This window comes from Anopheles stephensi, chromosome 2 (genome assembly GCF_013141755.1).
Source record: "Anopheles stephensi strain Indian chromosome 2, UCI_ANSTEP_V1.0, whole genome shotgun sequence".
NCBI lineage: Eukaryota > Metazoa > Arthropoda > Insecta > Diptera > Culicidae > Anopheles > Anopheles stephensi.
This window is the reverse complement of record NC_050202.1, coordinates 4,613,146-4,631,676: the sequence shown is the minus strand read 5'-3', so window position 1 is coordinate 4,631,676 and position 18,531 is coordinate 4,613,146. Positions and strand designations below refer to the sequence as shown.

The 18,531-nt window shown below is 46.9% G+C and overlaps 2 protein-coding genes and 4 non-coding genes across 7 annotated transcripts; 3 read left to right on the top strand and 3 right to left on the bottom strand.

The window, feature by feature from the left end:
• Positions 1 to 7,016: 7,016 nt before the first annotated feature.
• On the bottom strand, positions 7,017 to 7,088 carry Trnah-gug. Its single transcript has one exon. It is a non-coding gene; the product is annotated as a tRNA-His (tRNA).
• A 284-nt stretch (positions 7,089 to 7,372) lies between these two features.
• Trnav-aac lies at positions 7,373 to 7,445 on the bottom strand. Its single transcript has one exon. It is a non-coding gene; the product is annotated as a tRNA-Val (tRNA).
• A 1,919-nt stretch (positions 7,446 to 9,364) lies between these two features.
• LOC118508161 (zinc finger protein 501-like) lies at positions 9,365 to 14,851 on the top strand. The gene is made up of 3 exons (XM_036047704.1): positions 9,365 to 10,508; positions 10,763 to 10,984; positions 13,869 to 14,851. The coding sequence occupies exons 1-3, from the start codon at positions 10,468 to 10,470 to the stop codon at positions 14,701 to 14,703; spliced, it is 1,098 nt and encodes a 365-aa protein (XP_035903597.1). The 5' UTR covers positions 9,365 to 10,467; the 3' UTR covers positions 14,704 to 14,851.
• Positions 14,852 to 14,955: 104 nt separating this feature from the next.
• Positions 14,956 to 15,028, top strand: Trnav-aac. The gene has a single exon. It is a non-coding gene; the product is annotated as a tRNA-Val (tRNA).
• Positions 14,964 to 18,037, bottom strand: LOC118508160 (SET and MYND domain-containing protein 4-like). 2 transcript variants are annotated; one of them, XM_036047702.1, is made up of 3 exons: positions 17,949 to 18,037; positions 16,417 to 17,873; positions 14,964 to 16,366 (listed from the first exon to the last, which is right to left on the bottom strand). In XM_036047702.1, exons 2-3 carry the CDS (start codon positions 17,853 to 17,855, stop codon positions 15,991 to 15,993), a joined length of 1,815 nt encoding a protein of 604 aa, XP_035903595.1. In that variant the 5' UTR covers positions 17,856 to 17,873; positions 17,949 to 18,037; the 3' UTR covers positions 14,964 to 15,990. The 2 variants fall into 2 exon arrangements, with proteins under 2 accessions (XP_035903595.1, XP_035903596.1); XM_036047703.1 differs by having other exon boundaries at positions 14,964 to 16,351.
• On the top strand, positions 15,314 to 15,385 carry Trnah-gug. Its single transcript has one exon. It is a non-coding gene; the product is annotated as a tRNA-His (tRNA).
• Positions 18,038 to 18,531: the final 494 nt, after the last annotated feature.

Sequence of the window (18,531 nt, the reverse complement as noted above, 5' to 3'; positions counted from 1 at the left end):
GGTTGCCATGTGACACGTTTCGAATGCAGCCGATGACAGTGACGGTCATCGAGTTGTCTTGTCAAATTTGAATGAAACTTCCAATATTATTGATACTATTTTAGAGAACAATACAAAAGGCACTTTTGGCCAGCCCTTTTAGCTTCATTTCCAATCGATGTTTTTCGCCCGGGAAACCGGGTCCCGCGCAGCCATAAAAACAGCCCGCAGCGGCCATTTAATTCAATTGGTTGCACCCAGTTACGCGCTTCGGCGGACCTAGTCGCGCCGGATGACACAGCGTTTCGGGCTGTTGTTTTAAACGCCAGTGTGTTGCTTCTCGTCCTCGTTTACGGTTGATTCTTTTCGGACATGCGTTGCACCTTGCACCGGCAGGACTCTTCGACACGCTCACGGTTGACTTCGCTCATCGTGTCCCGCTGCTGGCTGCTGGCAGCTGGTGGTTCGATCCGAATGTTCGGCGACTAATTTATGAGGCGCTATGAAGCTACGACACCACCGGTAGCCATGTTCTGCCCAACTAATGGCCGCCAGGATTCCTGGTTCGACCGTTCGGCGGAAAAGTGTACAGACAGTCGACTCTAGCGCAGCAGCAAATCGAATTAGTTTACCCAAAACCCCGCACCTCTGCCGGTATCAAATTAGTGGTGTGGCACCGGGTCTGGCCTAGACCGGACCGAAAATCGACCTCAAAATTCCGGTTCAGATGTCGGAGTCTGGTCGGTAGTTTTCTCGTGCGAAGGTGAGGTCGCGCGAGCATGAAATCATTTGACGGTTCATTAGCGCAAGCCAATACTGTTGGCCCCGATGCCGTTCGATATGCGATTCGATTCAATAATTCCGAGTGTGTGGGGGAGGGGGACCACCGCCAGACGACGGTTCATCGATGCGAGCGAGCTAATTAATTTGTGCAGCCGAATGATTCCTCCTGTGGGGTGCGCGGTGCCTTTTGGTATGGTTTTTTGGGTGGCTTGAAGAGGGACAAAGCTATCCCCCGTGTCAAATGGCTAGGCTCGAGTAAACGAGCAGGCGAAATAAAGTTGAAACTTGGAGGAATGCTAAGTAGCAAGCGTAAGGCATACAATATTCGCTGTAATGATACGGGACAGGATGTTTCTGGTGGACATAATGACGTCCATTGTGGACTTGTGTACGCTTGCTTGCTGCTAATTTCGCCTATACTAATTTCGTTCTCTAATTATTGAACATCATTGGGAGAAAGATCTTCCAGCTCTTACGCCAAACAACTCCGATAACTTGACAGGGGATAGTTCAGGACTCTTGCTCGTAAAGTTCTACCAAGCAGGAAGCATCAGTGTACGATATACAAGGTAGCCAAAACTCCAGTATCTTCGGGAGCCTATTTTTTACAAGGAATCTTAGTTCCCTGAACTCCCAGGACTCCTTGGACTCCCCAAAGACTTCAATAGCTTCTAACGTGACGTGTGCCATATAGACCAGTAGATTGTGGATGATATCGTTGGACTTTAAGGTCTCTTATTGGAAGAGGCAAACCTAGCTAGTGCCTTGTACAGCGTGGTAAATCCTAGGCGGATGAGGCTCTGTTGTTGAATATCCGGCCCGGGCCTTATCCCAGCCTTTCACCTTCACTCCTTTCCAGTTTGGGCCTTTCAAACGCCTTCTATCCATATGGACGACCTAAAGGGATTTTACAGGATGGGTTGTCCGGTGACATTCTCATGAGATGATAAGCTCACCGGAATCTAGGAACTCCAATTCGCTGCACGATTAGGAGACCCTTTCGCCGTTCCATCTGCACATTTGGGCCTATAATATTCCTTACATCTTCTTTAACATGGATTTCGCCGATTTTAGAGTCCTGGGAGCAGGATTACTGGGACTATAAATGCTCTATACAGAGCCTCAGCGTCATCCATCACGACAGGTATTTTCGGGTGGAGAAGTTTCCTTAGACTATAGTATGACCGGAAGGTAGCCAGCAACCTTGCGCTTAACCTTCATTTGCTTCTGTTACTTAGGAGAGCCCCAAACCGATGATGTCTTTGTCATTATCTGAATGTGACTGATAGAAGATGCTCCAAGATCTGAATTGACTCATAAACCCTGAGTAACGGATGGCCCTCTCTAGCGCCAGAAGATTGAAGAGAAGACTGGCAGGCCCATCTCCCTGGGTCCTCCAAGGGCCTGGTGGTTCCACCTTCAACTGGCATGTGATGTTGCGGTCATTGTCATCACAGGGCTTTTCCCCGGTTTTACCCGGTTTCCTGATCAATCCTGGAATTATTCTTATCAATTGAAGTGTTATTGTTATACTTCTGCTTCCCGAAGAGAATTAGGAAACAATTGAGGTAAATTCTGCACATCTTGATATTTAGAATACTTTTCTTTGCTGTATAAATACGACTGTACCATGGTACAGGCTTTAATTCGAACAGTAGAGATAATTCAATAATTTAATTACCAAAACACCCTTTCTTTTTGCCTTCACCATAAATCAAATATTCCCGGCCCCGTCGTAGATGAGTCAACAAATTCTACAGACATCCAAGTGACGAACCGTTTCATGTCCGGCGCTACTCATCTCATCACACAACGGGCTTAAAGAGGGAGAGAGAGAACAAAAAAAGTCCGAAAAGAACCGCGTAAAAATAATTCGCTGTACGCTTTCTTCCGCCCATAACTTCCGGACAAACCTCTCCCAAACAGAGAGGCAGAAGCAGCAACAACGGATTCATTTGTCAGCGGCGAGCGGTATCGATAGTGGCGCACCAAACACGTTGTCGAGCTTCGTCATCGTGGTCTGATGGCCGACCGAGCGTGGTAAGCATTTGGTTGTTCTTAAGTCTCCCGCCGGGTGGTCGCAGCAGCAGCAATGAGCCTTCGGTTCTGTGCACCGAAAACAGATTGCCGTCCGGTAATACCCTTTTCCTTCTTTCTGCCGCAGTAAAACTCATCACACCAAAGAAAAGTCGTCTGGCCGATGTTGTCCCCGTCGTCCTCGTCGTCACATGCTGCTGCTGGTGATGCTGTGCAGCGGACGGCCGAAACTGTGAACCAAGAACCTTTCCCCGGGGAGGTAGGTAATCGGAGGAATCGTTTCTTTCCAGTCCATTAAAAAATTACCACTTATTAGCCGCATCGGTTTTGGTCAAGAACCGGGCTGTCGTCTTTTGCTGGGTTCATTATCTCTACCACTGGCCCGGGCTGCATTCCTCTACTGGTGCTCCGCCGTGCGTGTATGGCAGGCCCTATTTAACCCTCAAGGCCACCACTGTGCAGGACATCTCTCGGGCGTTTGGAGTTGCCCTTGGAAATTGAGCTCCGGGTTTTTTGTGTTTTACTGTGGCTCTCTTGTCGTTGATTAATGACAGAGTGGTCAGGCCTGGAATTGGTTATCGGTTATCGGTGGTAAGAGAATTAGCGTTTGAAGCTCGTTTTAAAGTCCAAACGGTGCTTTAAACAAATTTGTGGTCGGTGTCATTCTCATGACGTTACCAATATTCCTATTCAGCTCAAAAAATTCATACAACTTCCCTTTCACAAAGTGCATCAATCCAATTTCCGCAGCAACAAACTTTCTTCCGCATGGCCAATCGTCCCGGGACGAGTTTTTCTCGAGGAACAAAAAGCGAACTTACCATTGGCACTTCTGCTACCTTCCACTTCGCTAATGAGCCAATTTATCTTATCGGCCAGCAGCAAGCTACAACTTCCCCGTGAGCTGACCTCGATGTAAACTGGCCACTGATAAAGTGAGCGGTTGCGGTCTGTGGGCAAGTGAACCGAAGCCACTGAAGAAGTCACCCACCGTCGTCAAGTGGCAGCTGAAAATGAGTGATCAATCAACCACAATTAGACCGCTTCCGACAAAACGGACGGCCGCCGCGAAACGGAATGGCAATTTTGATGAACCGTTCCGAAGCTGCCGGGGCTCATACCGAACCCCGGGAACACAATGTTGCCGAAGCGCAACGGGCCCGAAGCATTTTGCAATTGATTACAGCACCACATGGTAAAATGGGCCCGGGAGCTTTAATGTGACAGGGATTTGAGGCGTCCACTTAGGGATGTGTTGTCGTTCTGGATGGTTTTGGTTCTAGTTCGAACAGTTACGCATATTGTCGAAAAAATCCCGTTTTATTGAAGGGAAAAGTATGAATCAAGACGATGGAATAAAAAAAGTCTCTTGCTTTTATGGCAATTTAGGACAGTATAAACGACTAGACGTTTAGAATAAGGTTTATTAGTAAAATATGAGAGGATATATTTATTATTTAATCGTTGTATTGTGTTTTCCAAAGAAAAATAATTTACATCGTTTAAAATGAACCACGAGAAACAATTTAAAATTCCTTCGTTTATGGCTTTATGGCAAACTAGCCCCTGCTATAATAATTCCTGTGTCGGTATAAAAATTGAAATCCAACGATCTGGTGTAGCTTTTTCACCGGGCCGCGAAAGTTTGAAAAAGCGCTCAAGTAGCCAAAAAGACCGAAATTTAAAAATTCGTGCAGCTATAACGACAAAAGTGCTCGAACTGCTCGAAAGCTGCTTATTTTTGAATTTGTATAGCTTGATGTTGCTCTATTTGGAGAAACAGGTGGGATTTTCTTAATTTCAAATATCTTTAAAGGCTGAAGGTCTTATACTACCTTATTTCAAAGCTAGTTTATGAAGTATTCAACTTAACTGTAAGACCACCTGATTTTTGTCGATGAAATGAAGGCTTATCAGATGGATAGTTTCCAACCTCGTTCAGATAAAAACAAGTAATTTAGACACTTTTAGAATAAATTTAGGGTTTCACCGATGAATACTAAAATATGTGTCCTACAGGACGGTTGTAACAGATGCTACAATTGTCATCATTTGTTGTACTAAATTCACAATCGTTTCATCACTAGCTTATCCAGGCTTTTTTCTCTACTTCCAATACATGTCAATCATTTATCAATCCTTAATGCTTTTCCTACGCTGAAACGCCCTTTTACGCTTACCCTTTTTCCAATCGAGTCGGGTTTTCCCTATTGGTGTAAACATTGTTCCCATTTTCTTCTATTGCCCAATACTGCGCCATTTGCAAATATGTTCGACAGCATATACGGAATGGGAACGGACGCCACACAGAGGAAGAAAAAAATCCGTGACAAATCGAACCGTGCACTCAACGGTCCAGTGCCGATAGCTTTATAATGGAAGGGATTGAAAGGAAAAGCCGTGGAAATTGAGATATGACACCATGTCGAAGAATGGTTTGGGTTCAGTCGGGCGTGGCGATATTAACCCGGGAATATGCATTCAGCGATTTAGGGGAACAGATTTTGAAAATTTTAGTTTAAATTCTCATTGTCCCGAGGCTTGTTTCGATCTTAGAGGCCTCTTAATATCCTACATTTCTTAACCCAACTACACATTTATTAAGTTATATGTTCCTGACAGAAGTCAAATTGAAATGCTAATGGAACAACCGCACTGTGAAGTCCTCCAAGAATCAATTAGGTCTGCAAAAACACTCGAACTTTTAACCCCAGAAAGAAAGAACGGCTTATCAACGGACAGAATCTTATCTCCATATCTCTCACTCGCACCCACTCGACTTTGGTTTGCGGCAGAATTACCACGAAGGGATTGGGAAAAGTCGTTCAGATCAATGTCTAACCAAGGCGTCGGCCACAACGCTTAGCTCCGGACACGTGCATTGCTCTAGTCACGAGAGGGTGTGGGATTGTTTTTGTCACTTTGATATCGCGTGAAAGGGCAAACTGGTTCCGGCGCCGAACAGGGAGCTGGTAGAGCCTTTGGCTATGTTTCTCATCCTGGTGACACATTGCATATTGCCGCTGGTAGTATTAACCGGGGGTTTAGTCAAAATACAACACTCAACAAGGGTGACAGACAAATTAGGCGTGTGAATTCATTGCTTAATGATATTTTAATCAAACGATAGAAATAACACCAGCAACATAGGTTTTACCTAATTTTACTAAACATAAATAGAAGACCACTTTGAAAGATTCATCATTTTCACCAAACTCAATCAAATCCAATTTGTTGGCTCAGGGAACAGCAAACATTCCGACCACGGAAAGCCTTCTCAAACACAAGCACTCGTACCCCGGATTATGTTTCCACTATTTACACATCAATTAATTCGAATAATGACTTCTTCCGATTCTTCGCCATGGCCCAACGAAAGAGAGCTGCCAGAAAAGCGAAAACGAACTGTGTAGCTCGGTCCTTTTTGCTGCTCAGCGAAGGTGCATCGAGTGTGCGCCTCCTCAAATGAACAACAGCTGAATCAACTCTTGCCTCAAGAGGTTACCGCAAATTGCTTCCCGTAAAAAGGTACTTCAGACCTTCAAATTGATCCTCCCGGGACACCTTTAGCCAACAAAACGGATTTGGGAACGAAAGGAACAGATTTCTGGTAAGATCCATTGCATCTCGATCATCTTATTGCATTCTTCTGGTTACACAATGATGCTCAATGGATTGGTGATTGCTAAATAAGATCCAGCTGGCAGAAAGATTAACTGTGTTCCCTGAGACTCGCGTCTGCGGCTCTAGATTCAGCACGCATTCCCCATGCCCAACCCCAGGAAGGATCCTTCTTCCCATTCCAACTCTATTCCTTCCTTTGCCGACGGCAATACATTAGGCAAATGAGACATCTAATGTGGACATCTGATCTGCATGAAACACCCCGTCCATTAGGGGAGATGATTTTGCCTCCATTCCTGTTGTTTGTCAGCTCGGAAGCAGTCATCCATAACACCCGACGGCGATACCACGCAACAGCACCACCCACCGTGTTGTTAAGCTGGTTTCAGCGCTGCTCTTCCCAAAATCCCAACAACCAGGTAAATAATACATGGAAAATCTTAGCCTGTGGACACATACTATGCACTCATATTGGACGACAATCTTTACTAAACTGGTCTACAGGTTCTCAGATGTTTCAAAAAATCATTCCCCGTCTTCCGTGACAGTGTTCCAGAGAGAGAGAGAGAATTGTTCCCCCCTTCTTTCAACACTGCCGTGACCAGGATTCGAACCTGGGTTACTACGGCCACAACGTAGGGTCCTAACCACTAGACGATCACGGCTACAGACGGTGGCTTGACAGAGTTTTGGAAAAGCGCGACCAGCTTCGAGTCAAGCTCCAAATAGCCACATAAAAGTGGGGGAGACTTTCATCTGGCCAACCCTCCAAGAGAAAGTACACTCGGGCCTCCAAAAGGCGAAGTGAACGGAGGAACATGAAATAATGGCCAACTCGTGGTGGGGTGTGAGCAATCTTTCGGCACAATTGCAGAGAAACGAGATCACTCCGAAAACGAGTGAGACAAAACGGGTAAAAAGAGCCTCACAATAAGCGTGAACATCGGATTGTTTCCGCCCGGGATCGAACCGGGGGCCTTCCGCGTGTTAGGCGGATGTGATAACCACTACACCACGGAAACATCTATTGTTCTGTCCTCCAACAGATTGGCCACCGAGTTGAGCAGCCACATGCAAGTCACCACAATATCGTGGCACGGTGGACGTATTCAAATCTGCAATATGTCGACCATGGTGGGACACAGCATGAAAACGCACATAAATAAATCAACGGAAGGTTCGATAATACCTTTAGCCGACCAACGAACGGGAACTCGGCTTGGAACAGCCATTGCTACAGAGCCAGAGGGCAATCGGTGGTGCAGTTGAGTGGTTATTGATTATTTTCATGACTCATTAGAGTAATCGATCGCTCTGGTCAGCATCCGGAATCCATGCGAAGTTGACGATTATTGTACGACTTTATCCCATGCACTGTTCGTATCCCGACCTGTATTTAAAGTTCCTCTCTAAAGTAGCACGACTTCACTGGATTAAGAGTCGGTTTATGCAATTCGTCCTAAAAATGGTGATGCACATGACCAGGAATCCGTCTTCCGGACACATCCAACCAGGGCCAACTTGCCAAATTAATTGTAAACAAACTGTTGTTGCTTGTTGATTGCGAGGTCATCCGATGGGTCTTTTTCAGCTAGTAGCTGATTGGTATTTTAACTGCAGTGGAAGGCCTAAAAATGTTGTCTCTGTTTGTTCTACCCTGCTAGAATACCCCGTTCCGAGCGCCATGATGTCTATTTCGCCTTTTTTCCTCGCTGGCTTTGTTCTATCGCCATCCCTCGGAGCCGATTGGCGGGCAGGAAAAACAACTGCGAGGCGAGTTTAAATTTAATTATAAATTGTTGTTTTTCTTCATCCTTCGATGCAACAACCGAACCACATCCGGCGAAAGGATCGGAGCGAGAATTCACCGACACACGGCGGGAAATTGGCTTGCGGCCAGATTGGAACCAGACGAAACACACAAAACGCTACACATCCTGGCAACATAAACACACGCTCACTCGGCTCAGCTCGTTGTCGATGTTTGTCTTAATCTTTCACGGTACCATGTGGGATTTGTCGGGTGGATTGCGATTTTCTATTAGCGTTGATTGGATGTGGCCGCAATGCCGAAGGTGGAAAATCTACCCAAAAAAACCCTCAACTGATACGCGATGCATGCTGACGCGATCCCAATACATATTTTTCTTCCAATTTCTGGAAAACAATCGATCTCGTCATAGCAAATCAGTTCAAGCGATTTGAAACACCTCTGCCCTCGGTGCCAGCTCACTAATCGGTTAATAAGGTTTTGCCAAATACATAAACTACCTTCTGCACCGGAGGAGCAGAGGAACTCCAACCTTCCGATCTTCTCACTCTGATTAGGCTGGATGCGGAGTTATCTAACTCCAACGACGGGCCTCTCTCTATATATGTGTGTGTGTGTGTGTACTTACCTACGCTCCACTGCTCCTGTCCAACGCCCTTGGAGACCTCCGAGGAACGAAGATCGGAAAATCGGGGATTAGAGTGTTTTCCTTGGCATTTGGCCAATCGCTTTTCCGATAAATGTGATCTCGTCTATTTCGTTCCTTCCCGAGCGCGCCATCGCTCTCTCTCTCCCTCTCTCTCTTTCACTCTCTTGTTGGCTCTCGACTCGCGGACTCTTGTATATCCTTGCCAATTAACAAATGCGCATGGCATTGACGTCACCGGAACGGAACACAGGATGCGCTTCCTATTCGCGTGCGCGGAACGTTATCTCTTGCTGTTGTCATCTCGCTTCTCCAACTACTTGCTGCTTGCTCTGTTTCGAAGACCTCCTCGGTGTCCTTTGCTTCTTGGACTTGAGCACCAGGACCAGGAGAAAGGTCCTTACCGGAGAGTCTAACCTCCATGGCCTTCCCTGGATGGCTTCCGTGGCTCGCGCTGAGGATCGAAGAGAAGAGATAAATACATAATCCTTCTAATTTTCCTAAATCAGTAATCGTTCTCACCCTCGTTCACCCTGTGCTCGGCTGTTCGGCCAACGTTTCCCACATGCTGCGATGGTTATGTGTTAGCAAGTGCGAAAGGAGAACCATCATCGTTCGGACACCATTTCTTCCACCAGGGCCTTATGTTTTCCGAGAGTGACTACATAGGAAGAACACGGACTGCACACATAGATGACAGTCAGCGGGGCGAACGCTCAACCTCCAGCGCAAACATCTTCCCCTGCAGAATTGTAAATCAGATTTGGAAAATAAATAATCGCTTATGTGCAGCGCGCGTGTCCTCGCGAAATGATCCGAGTGTGACCGGAGAGCCTCGGAACGAGACTATCGCGGGCCGTGCGAAAGAGTGGACCGATTGGCAGAACTCGCCTCTCCGTCTCCGATCCTGCGAGGTCCCAGAAGGTCCGCGGATTATGTGCAGATCAGTGTCGTGTGTCCTACCCTTCCAAGCGAGGCCTTTCCTTCGTGTCCTCTCCCTTTCCTAACGCTCCTTGTCTCTCTGTAGCTGTTCTACCACACACATAAGCGTTAAATTTGTTTACCTTGCTGCTTCCATTCCGGATTTTCTACTTTGTGCAACGCTATCCTAGAGACAGGAGAGGGTCGAGGCGACGCGCGGAATGACTAGTCGCCGTCCAGAGAAGAGGCTGCTCGAATGGCGTCGAACTGGGCCAGCCTCACTTTTCAACGAACTGTCGGATCGAATAGGTGCAATTGGAGTTGACACTACCGGAACGCGTCGTCAGAGAAGAGAGTTCCTGTGGTCCTTGGTGGATCCTTATGAACTGATTGAGCAAAAACGGTTCATTGTGAACGCAATTTGTCACTAATTGGTTGTTTTGTGTGCCAACAGGCCAAACTGGCCACAATAAACAAATCTCTTTCAATATCCCGAGTGAAAGCTTCTTAAAGTGAATCGGGGAAACGCCATCATTGTGTTGAAATCCCTTCCGGCGACTTCCTGGTCCCATTTGTGCAGTTTTTTATGTGATTCCGTGTGTGCTTGTGTGTGAGCCTCAAACAATAGTATCAAAAAACTCTCTTCTGGGACGTCCGGGACCTTCCACTCATTTCGTCGATCCAAATCGAGCCTTCCCGCCAGGAAATGGCAACGGACGTCATGATGGACTGGGATATCATAGACATGTAAGTAGATTACTTTTTGTTGCTTGCCCTTGCGGCCTGTTGTATTTAAAGTAATTGTCCTCGTAATGGTAGGTGATCCTTGAAGAGTTTCTCCATTAGAGTCCACCCTTATTGAACTCATAGGAAAGTTCAGCTTCAATTGCCACGGAAAATTAGGGCTCTATATGTTTGACTTTTGATTTCTTCCTGGAAACGCCGGAATTTCTCCGCTTAATGCTCATGCCCTGGTCTTATCGCTTTCTCACTCTAAACAGCTTCAACTTCAACCCGGACGATCGAGAGTTTGGCATCGAGATTCAATCGTTTCTGCTGAAGGACACAAGCTTCGCCACAATACTTCCCCAGACGGAGGAGGATACCATGGACCAAACATCATTGGAATGTGGCAAAACAAACCTTCCGCCAACTGATTTCGACTCACCAGGCCCACTCACAACGGTCCATTCATCTTCCTACTGGAAACCCTCCAAGTGCACGTGAGTATGCCCACCAACAGTGCCTCTGGTCCCATTGTCGTTGTTTGAGGTAGGATTTTAACCATTGGACCACCTCGCACTCCTACAGAAGGATTAAGAAATTACATTCGCACCATTTGAGGTTGATACATCTCACAGCAAGCGACAAACGTCGTACCTCGCCTCGACCTTGCGAGTGTTTCCCAAGTTGGATGTAAACTATTTGTTTGCGCAACCAACAAGGATCTGGGAACACGGATTAGCACCCCAACTAGAAGGGAGTTCCTGCTCTCTGTAATTGTAGTTCCACAACGACGCTTTTGTCCTTCCGTTTTCGGTTGTTGACATTCAGTGCTCCATTTTGTAGACATTGGACGGCTTCCTTCCAGTCAACACAATACTGCAGCATCCCATTCATGCCACTAGCATTAGTTGCGATGTTCCGTTGCGGTGTAGCACGACAAATGCTTCCTTGCTTCTTTGTGCCTGAAATGCGTTCTGCACCGGCTAGCATGCCAAACCAATAAAAATTACAACTTGATTGGCTTCATTTAAAGGATATGAATACGTAATGAAGTGATGTGGCGAGGGCAAATAGTGAGTTCCATGATGGAGAAAAATAACCCATGAATCCATAAACATGCACGAATCCACGCCACACACATATTGCACAAGAGCTATCGAGCTGTGAATGATGCTGCGATGCATGTGAGCGGTTGCTGGAGAGAGAATGGTTTCCAGGGAGTTTTTTGTAACTTACTCCAACAATGAATAATCGTGTCCATATTCTGGAAGGAGAGCAACAGTAGAATTTCATCGTTTCTAAGAGATAAGGAACGTATTTCGAATCTTTATATAGCCTTTTCATAATGATTTGAAGCTTTAAATGTCACACCAACAATCACTCAACTGTTCCACCAAAAACCTCATCAAAGAGACGTGTGAGGCCCAGTACGAAACGAGCACCCAATTTCCCAAGGAGGTCAATCCCCGGAAAGGCTTCTTCTTAACACCTCTCTCTCACACACACGTGTGTGCCAAGAACTTTGTTTGTCGGTAGGTGGTCATGTAATCCTCGTTTCTTCCTCGGTCACGTGGTCTGGACTTATGAAACATTCAGTCTTCGTGGCCTTAGGGACGCTTGTTGGCTACACAAAACTCCGGCAGCAACAGAGCGCCATCACCAACTTTCTCGAACTCAATCTCGATCTCAACTCGACCGTTGCCGAAACCGGATCAACCACCGATGGGAAACAATTTCATCCGCAGTCTCTTACTCCTGCTGGACAAAGTTTCTCGAATTGATAAATGTTTAATGACTCGTAAAGCAATATAGCAATGCATTGTTTCTGGAAATTGATCGAACGGCTGTGTTTGTTAGCAGAAAAGTGTTTGATTAGGCTTGAGAAGTTTGATTTGAATTCAACTTGTAAACAGAAAGGAATCAAGACTGGGCGAGGGAGCTGAAAGCCACTTCTGCCACTTCTTCAACACTTCTCGCCTTTTTTCACATCGATCGGACCTAATTTTCCTGATGAAACCTCCCGGGAAGCCTTATGATATTGCTCGTGCGATTACCGGTATCGGCTTTTCATGCTAGTCATCAGGCCTACAATTGTTCAAAAATTACATTAATTACACCATAAGTCTTACAATACGGCGTCATGCCGTAATACTGGAATTATAAAAATAAAATAAATAATACACCATAAGTCTTCCTTGGGTAAACCGCCTTGATGGGCAGAATGTTACTCTCGAATTAAATTAAACTTTTGTAAAGTCCCTCAAGAAACAACTGTGAAAACTCAAACATCCTCGACTCGGTACATTAAGAGATGAATAACGGACGGACCGGTCCAAGGAAAACCCCATACTTGTTTCTGCACCGTCTTTCTCGCGGAAAACGAAACGGCATGTTTAATGAGCGGCCAAGGAAAACAATCACTCGCTGCTCATTATCGCTATTTGCATAGGCACAATCCGGAAGCAACCGTGAAAAGGTGCTCGCGCCGTTTGACACAGACGCGAACGAAAATATATTGCGGTTGGAATTGCGGTGGCCCTTCTGCATGATTTATGTATTTCGCCATCCAGCTCCAGCTAGAATTGTCCCAGCCATTGCAAGGGTTAGCGCTGAAGGATGGATCCGCAAATGTTCCATGACGAAAAGTTTGGGCTAAATAAATATCAACTTCATTTTCCGACTCGCTTTGTCATGCTTTGCCATAACTGTTTTAATAATCGATTCCAGCGGAAATGCACAACGCGTTGCATTCTTTATATCGTCCATTATACGGTCAGATGCACCCTATTCGAAACCGTCCCGTGCGCCGTGCTAATCAGTGAGTTCTAATATACTCAATTATTTCGTCCAACATTTGAAAGAGCCATGCAGTGCCATTGTGAGGTTATTTTGCATACAAAAACAATGGAAACTCTATACTGATGCTCATGCCCATCCAGCGGGCCCTCCGTTTCCCTCTGTAACCGCATGATGGCACCCATTTCCACACTTTTCCTGCGAAGAAAAGAGCATTTCCAAAGGGGCGTTGCCATTCGGTTGAGCGCTGCCGGACCAATCGGAGCTCTGCACTCGTCCTCGAGAGGCACGGAAAAGCAGGACGACGATACAAGGACTCGAACGGGATGAATGCCGACTGATGGCGCTCGCTCGTGTATCTCCCTGGTGAAGCATCTCAGCTGCGATTCGATTGCTTGTAGCGGAAAGGCTTCCACAGTTGGTGCTTGTTTGTGGTTAGGTTTAGATGAGATCTGTATTTGAGCCTGAAGGTAAAGGAAGATCCGAGCAATTCCATTCCAACATCTGACGGCATTTACATCAAACCCACCAAATCTAGCAACAATTGTTGAGAGTAGCTCTGTTTGTGTGTTGTGCTATTTCCAGAACTCCGACGGCTGGGCTGAAAGACTCCGTGGACTGCGATGAAATAACGCCCGACCTTCTGAAGGAGACCGATGATACGGATATCATGTACAAGCTCAATGCTCCAGGCTCGCCACCGGACATGTGCTCCGGGGGTCCAGATCCGTGCGATGAACAACGCGACAGTGACAACAACAATCTCCGACCATGTCCTCACTGTGACAAACACTTCCCCTGCAAGGCGTCCCTCGACCAGCACCTTCGACGACACACAGACGAAAGGCCATTCCGGTGTGCCAGCTGTCCCAAGGCGTTCCGGCTGTCCTCGACGCTATCCGCGCACAAGAAGCTGCACGACCTGCGCGGACCCAGTCTGCGGTGCGAAACGTGTGGACGCACCTTCACACAACCCAGCGCCCTTTCGAGCCATCGGCTGCTGCATCGCGAGGATAGGCCCCACTGCTGCGGGCTTTGCGGCAAACAGTTCGTCCGTCTGCACGCCCTCAAGACACACGTCCTGAGCCACGCGAACGAACGACCCTTCGAGTGCGGTCAGTGTGGAAAAACGTTCACCGAAAAGCACGTGCTGGTGCGCCATCGCAAGACGCACAGTGACGAACGGCCGCACGAGTGTGCGGTGTGCTCGAAGGCCTTCAAGGAACGGTACGACCTACTGCGACACGCGCTCATACACAGTGGACTGCGGCCGCACAAGTGTCCCGACTGTTCCAAATCCTTCGTCCAATCCAATGCACTGGCCAAGCATCGAAAGTGTCACGCACGAGCACGTATGGTTGGCCACCGTTTGGATGCGGGGACGTTTGCAGTGGCACGAAGCGAAGCTACCTGTTGTTAGGTGTTAGGTGAAGCGGTGCGGTCCGAGCCCGAATGGTGCAACAGGTGCGTCGATGTGTGTTGTAGAGTGGGATTGTTAAAATAAATAGAACGGTGCTTGTGCAAATGATAACAGCGTTTAAAACAATCGAAAACAAGCAACAGGATAATCTACATGTAGTTCTGAATGCGTTCACCATGCCACGATATTGTGGTGACTTGCTAGTGGTTACTCAACTCGCTGGCCAATCTGTACGAGAACAGATCAATAGATGTTTCCGTGGTGTAGTGGTTATCACATCCGCCTAACACGCGGAAGGCCCCCGGTTCGATCCCGGGCGGAAACAATCCGATGTTCACGCTTGTTGTGAGGCTCTTTTTACCCGTTTTGCCTCACTGGTTTTCGGAGTGATCTCGTGTTCTCTGCAATTGTGCCGAAAGATTGCTCACATCCCACCACGAGTTGGCCATTATTTCATGTTCCTCCGTTCACTTCGCCTTTTGGAGGCCCGAGTGTACTTTCTCTTGGAGTGTTGGCCAGATGAAAGTCTCCCCCACTTTTATGTGGCTATTTGGAGCTTGAATCGAAGCTGGTCGCGCTTTTCCGAAACTCTTTCAAGCCACCGTCTGTAGCCGTGATCGTCTAGTGGTTAGGACCCTACGTTGTGGCCGTAGTAACCCAGGTTCGAATCCTGGTCACGGCAGTGTTGAAAGAAGGGGGGAACAATTCTCTCTCTTTCTCTCACTCCGGAACACTGTCACGGAAGATGGAAAGTAAAGTCAAGTTTATTTTATCCGCACGTTGGGGAAGTGTTTCCAAATATTGAGACGAAATTATGACATTTAATTATAGAATAAACAAGGATATATGTATTTACCCACAACTGCGTGGATTGACAAAAAATTAATGAATGAAGGAAAATGTGATTATAATCTCGAAATCGCCTGATGAGAGAAACATATTTTACGAATAGGAAGAATGTCTTCCCCCTTAAACTAACGAAACATGTGCCAAGTAATTTCTTTTTGTTTTGTACTGTGAAATAATAAGCAATTCAGTGTTAGTCATTGTTGTTCCGGCTTGGACCAAACAATTTTAGTGGCCTTCTGTGCGCATACTACTCCCTCCATTTTGGTAAATGTTAATGCGCCTGGATATTCGTTTATAATGTGGTTTCAAAAAATAGTAAGCAAAAGTTACACTTACGATACGAATTCAAAAAGGTTGAGTTAATTAATGAGCGAAACGTTGATGCTCCCAAGCAAATGCATCTGCACGAGCAGATAATTGTGTGTGTGTGTCATACGATTAACGATTACCGTCCATCTTGTACTTTGTTGTTGTTAGTGTACAGCTGTAAACACGCTGCAAGCACCGTACAAACTCCTGCTGACATTCGCACGCTTCAAAATCGGGATATTTGCCCGCTATTCGCTTCAGCAACGCCTGCAGCTTCGCCATCATCTGTTTAGCCTTCTTGGGATCACGAAAAATGGACTCCTGGTGCATAAAGTATTCAGTAAGAATGTTCGACACAAAAATGTCTCCTTCCTGCAAGTACTCTGGTCCCGGATAGTCGTTCAGACAAGCTTCACAATCACACCGAAAGTGGTACATGGTCTGCAAGGACGTTTGTCTCTCCTCTCGATCCTGGTGCAAATGATGTATCCTGTAAGGCATAGAACTACGATACATTGAGTTGAAGTTTCCTTTCCCGGGTTCACGTTTGCTTACTCATAGAAATCGAACAGTTGACCTCCGGCAGCGATTGGGCGCACCACTACGATGGCACAGCGACCGTCGGGCAGTGTGATGCGAGTCACGTTGGGTGCACAAGAGTGGTTCAGCATGCTGATCAGCGGGTAGCAACCCGTTCCGTATCCCACACTATTGTACCACGGTACAGGCATATTGTACGCCAGGGACGCTAACTCCTGTGTGTTGCACTGCATAATTTGCATGTAACGCACGAAAAGGTCCAAAAGTAGTCGCCGCTTCTCCAGATTTGTTCCACAGATCGATCCTAGCTCCGTGCGCTGCAACGCCAGATCATGCAGCAAGGTCGCCACGAACACATGGTACGCCTGATCTTTACGCCGTCGATGCTGCTGATTCGTCGACAGCACGTGCACTGCGCTAACGTTATCCTTTGGCGTAGCCGATTTCCAGTCCATGGCAAACAGGTTCACGCTCGATTCGTCCAAACTGGCAAGATGCTCTCCCAATGCCAGCAAATCGTAATCGAAGGCAGCAATTGTCAGAGCGACGGTACGTAGTGTGATTACCGGACCGCTTCCAGAGATTCTCCACAGCTCTCGGATAATGCCACACTCGTACCGATGGTACTGCTGGTGCGCCTTGCTCAAACACTCCTCGGAGCAGTACATGGCCAAAGAGCAACCCTCGCAAGGGATAAGCGTACATGGTGTTTCGCGGTTGCAATAGGCGCACAGCACATATCGGAACCCGTCACCGAGCAGCTTGACGAAGGGTGCATCGATCATGACGACGTCGCCCACCGTTAGTGGACGGTTGGTCACTACATGGCGGCCATATTTTGCATTTCGTTGCAGTTGCAAGCAGTTGGCAACCTGCGCCATATTCTCATGAGCCGGATAGCTCAGCACGAGCTGTTCTTGCTCTTGCTCCGTAAGCTCGGCAGCAACATGGTTCGGTTGCTGGAGCATCTGTCGCGCTTTCAGCTCGCGCTTGGCAAGCTTCTCTGCCATTCGTTCCGGATAGTTCGATTCGCGGGCTAGGCGTATGTTCGTCAAGCAATCCTCGTATCGGCGCAGCTGCAGGCAGACTATTGACCGGTTCGCGTACGCCAACGCTCTTTCTTCCGATCCCTGCTCAGAGTACGTGATACTTTCGTTGTACTTATGGATGGCTTCGATAAAATGTTCGACGCCACGACGAACCATCTCATTCCCCTTATTGCGCATCCAGCTCGCTTTCACCGGATCCTTACGATCTTCGCGCAGCTGGAGCATTTCGCGGTAAGGAACCGTCCTAATGAGCATTCCCGTTTCGTGCTTCAATACTGTCATCAAATCCTCCCAATGGAGGTTACTTCTAAATGCTTGGGCTACCCTGGTTTTCAACGCAGCTTCCCACAACGAATCGAACAGACTGTCCACATTGTGTCTCACTACGTTCAGCGATGGATTCATTCTAACGAAATTAGCTCACTATTTCCAACAACAATGAGGGAAACCATAATTACTACGACTATAATGCATTTCTACCAGTAACAGCATACTTACGATATTCGATATCCCACTAAACTCCTCAAATTGATTCAGAAAAAGCGATGAACACCAGACAGGCGCGCGTTTACGTATGCGGATCAGAACAATGCAGACGTTTTCTGTAGAAAGCAAGCCGTTAATTGTGCAGACAGATTGATCTTTTTCCCCACCTGACAACCTTATTGAGAGTGATATTAAGAGGAGAGAACACAGAAGCTTTTTCTCTTGAAATGTTCAGCCATTCGTAGCAAAAACGAACGAAATTTTCTTTCACACTCAGAATCGACAGTGAAAAGTGCTGTAAATTACGAAATAACTACTACAAAGTCGTCCTTTATTTGTTCCAGAATTAGTGGGCGCCAAACATCAGACTTTTGAGAGGCTGTTAACGAGACGTGACGTTTGCTAGTTTAGCCTCTGCAGCAAAACGCCAAAACGAGCGTCACATTCAGTTGACCGTAGTTTGCAACGCTCGAAGACGAAAGCGGAAAAATAATGCGCACTGATATTGATGTGAATTATCCATTTTCCTTGTGAAGAAAGTGCTTAATACGTATCAGTGTATCAGTAAACTGCTTCAATGTCGTCCTGCTACAAG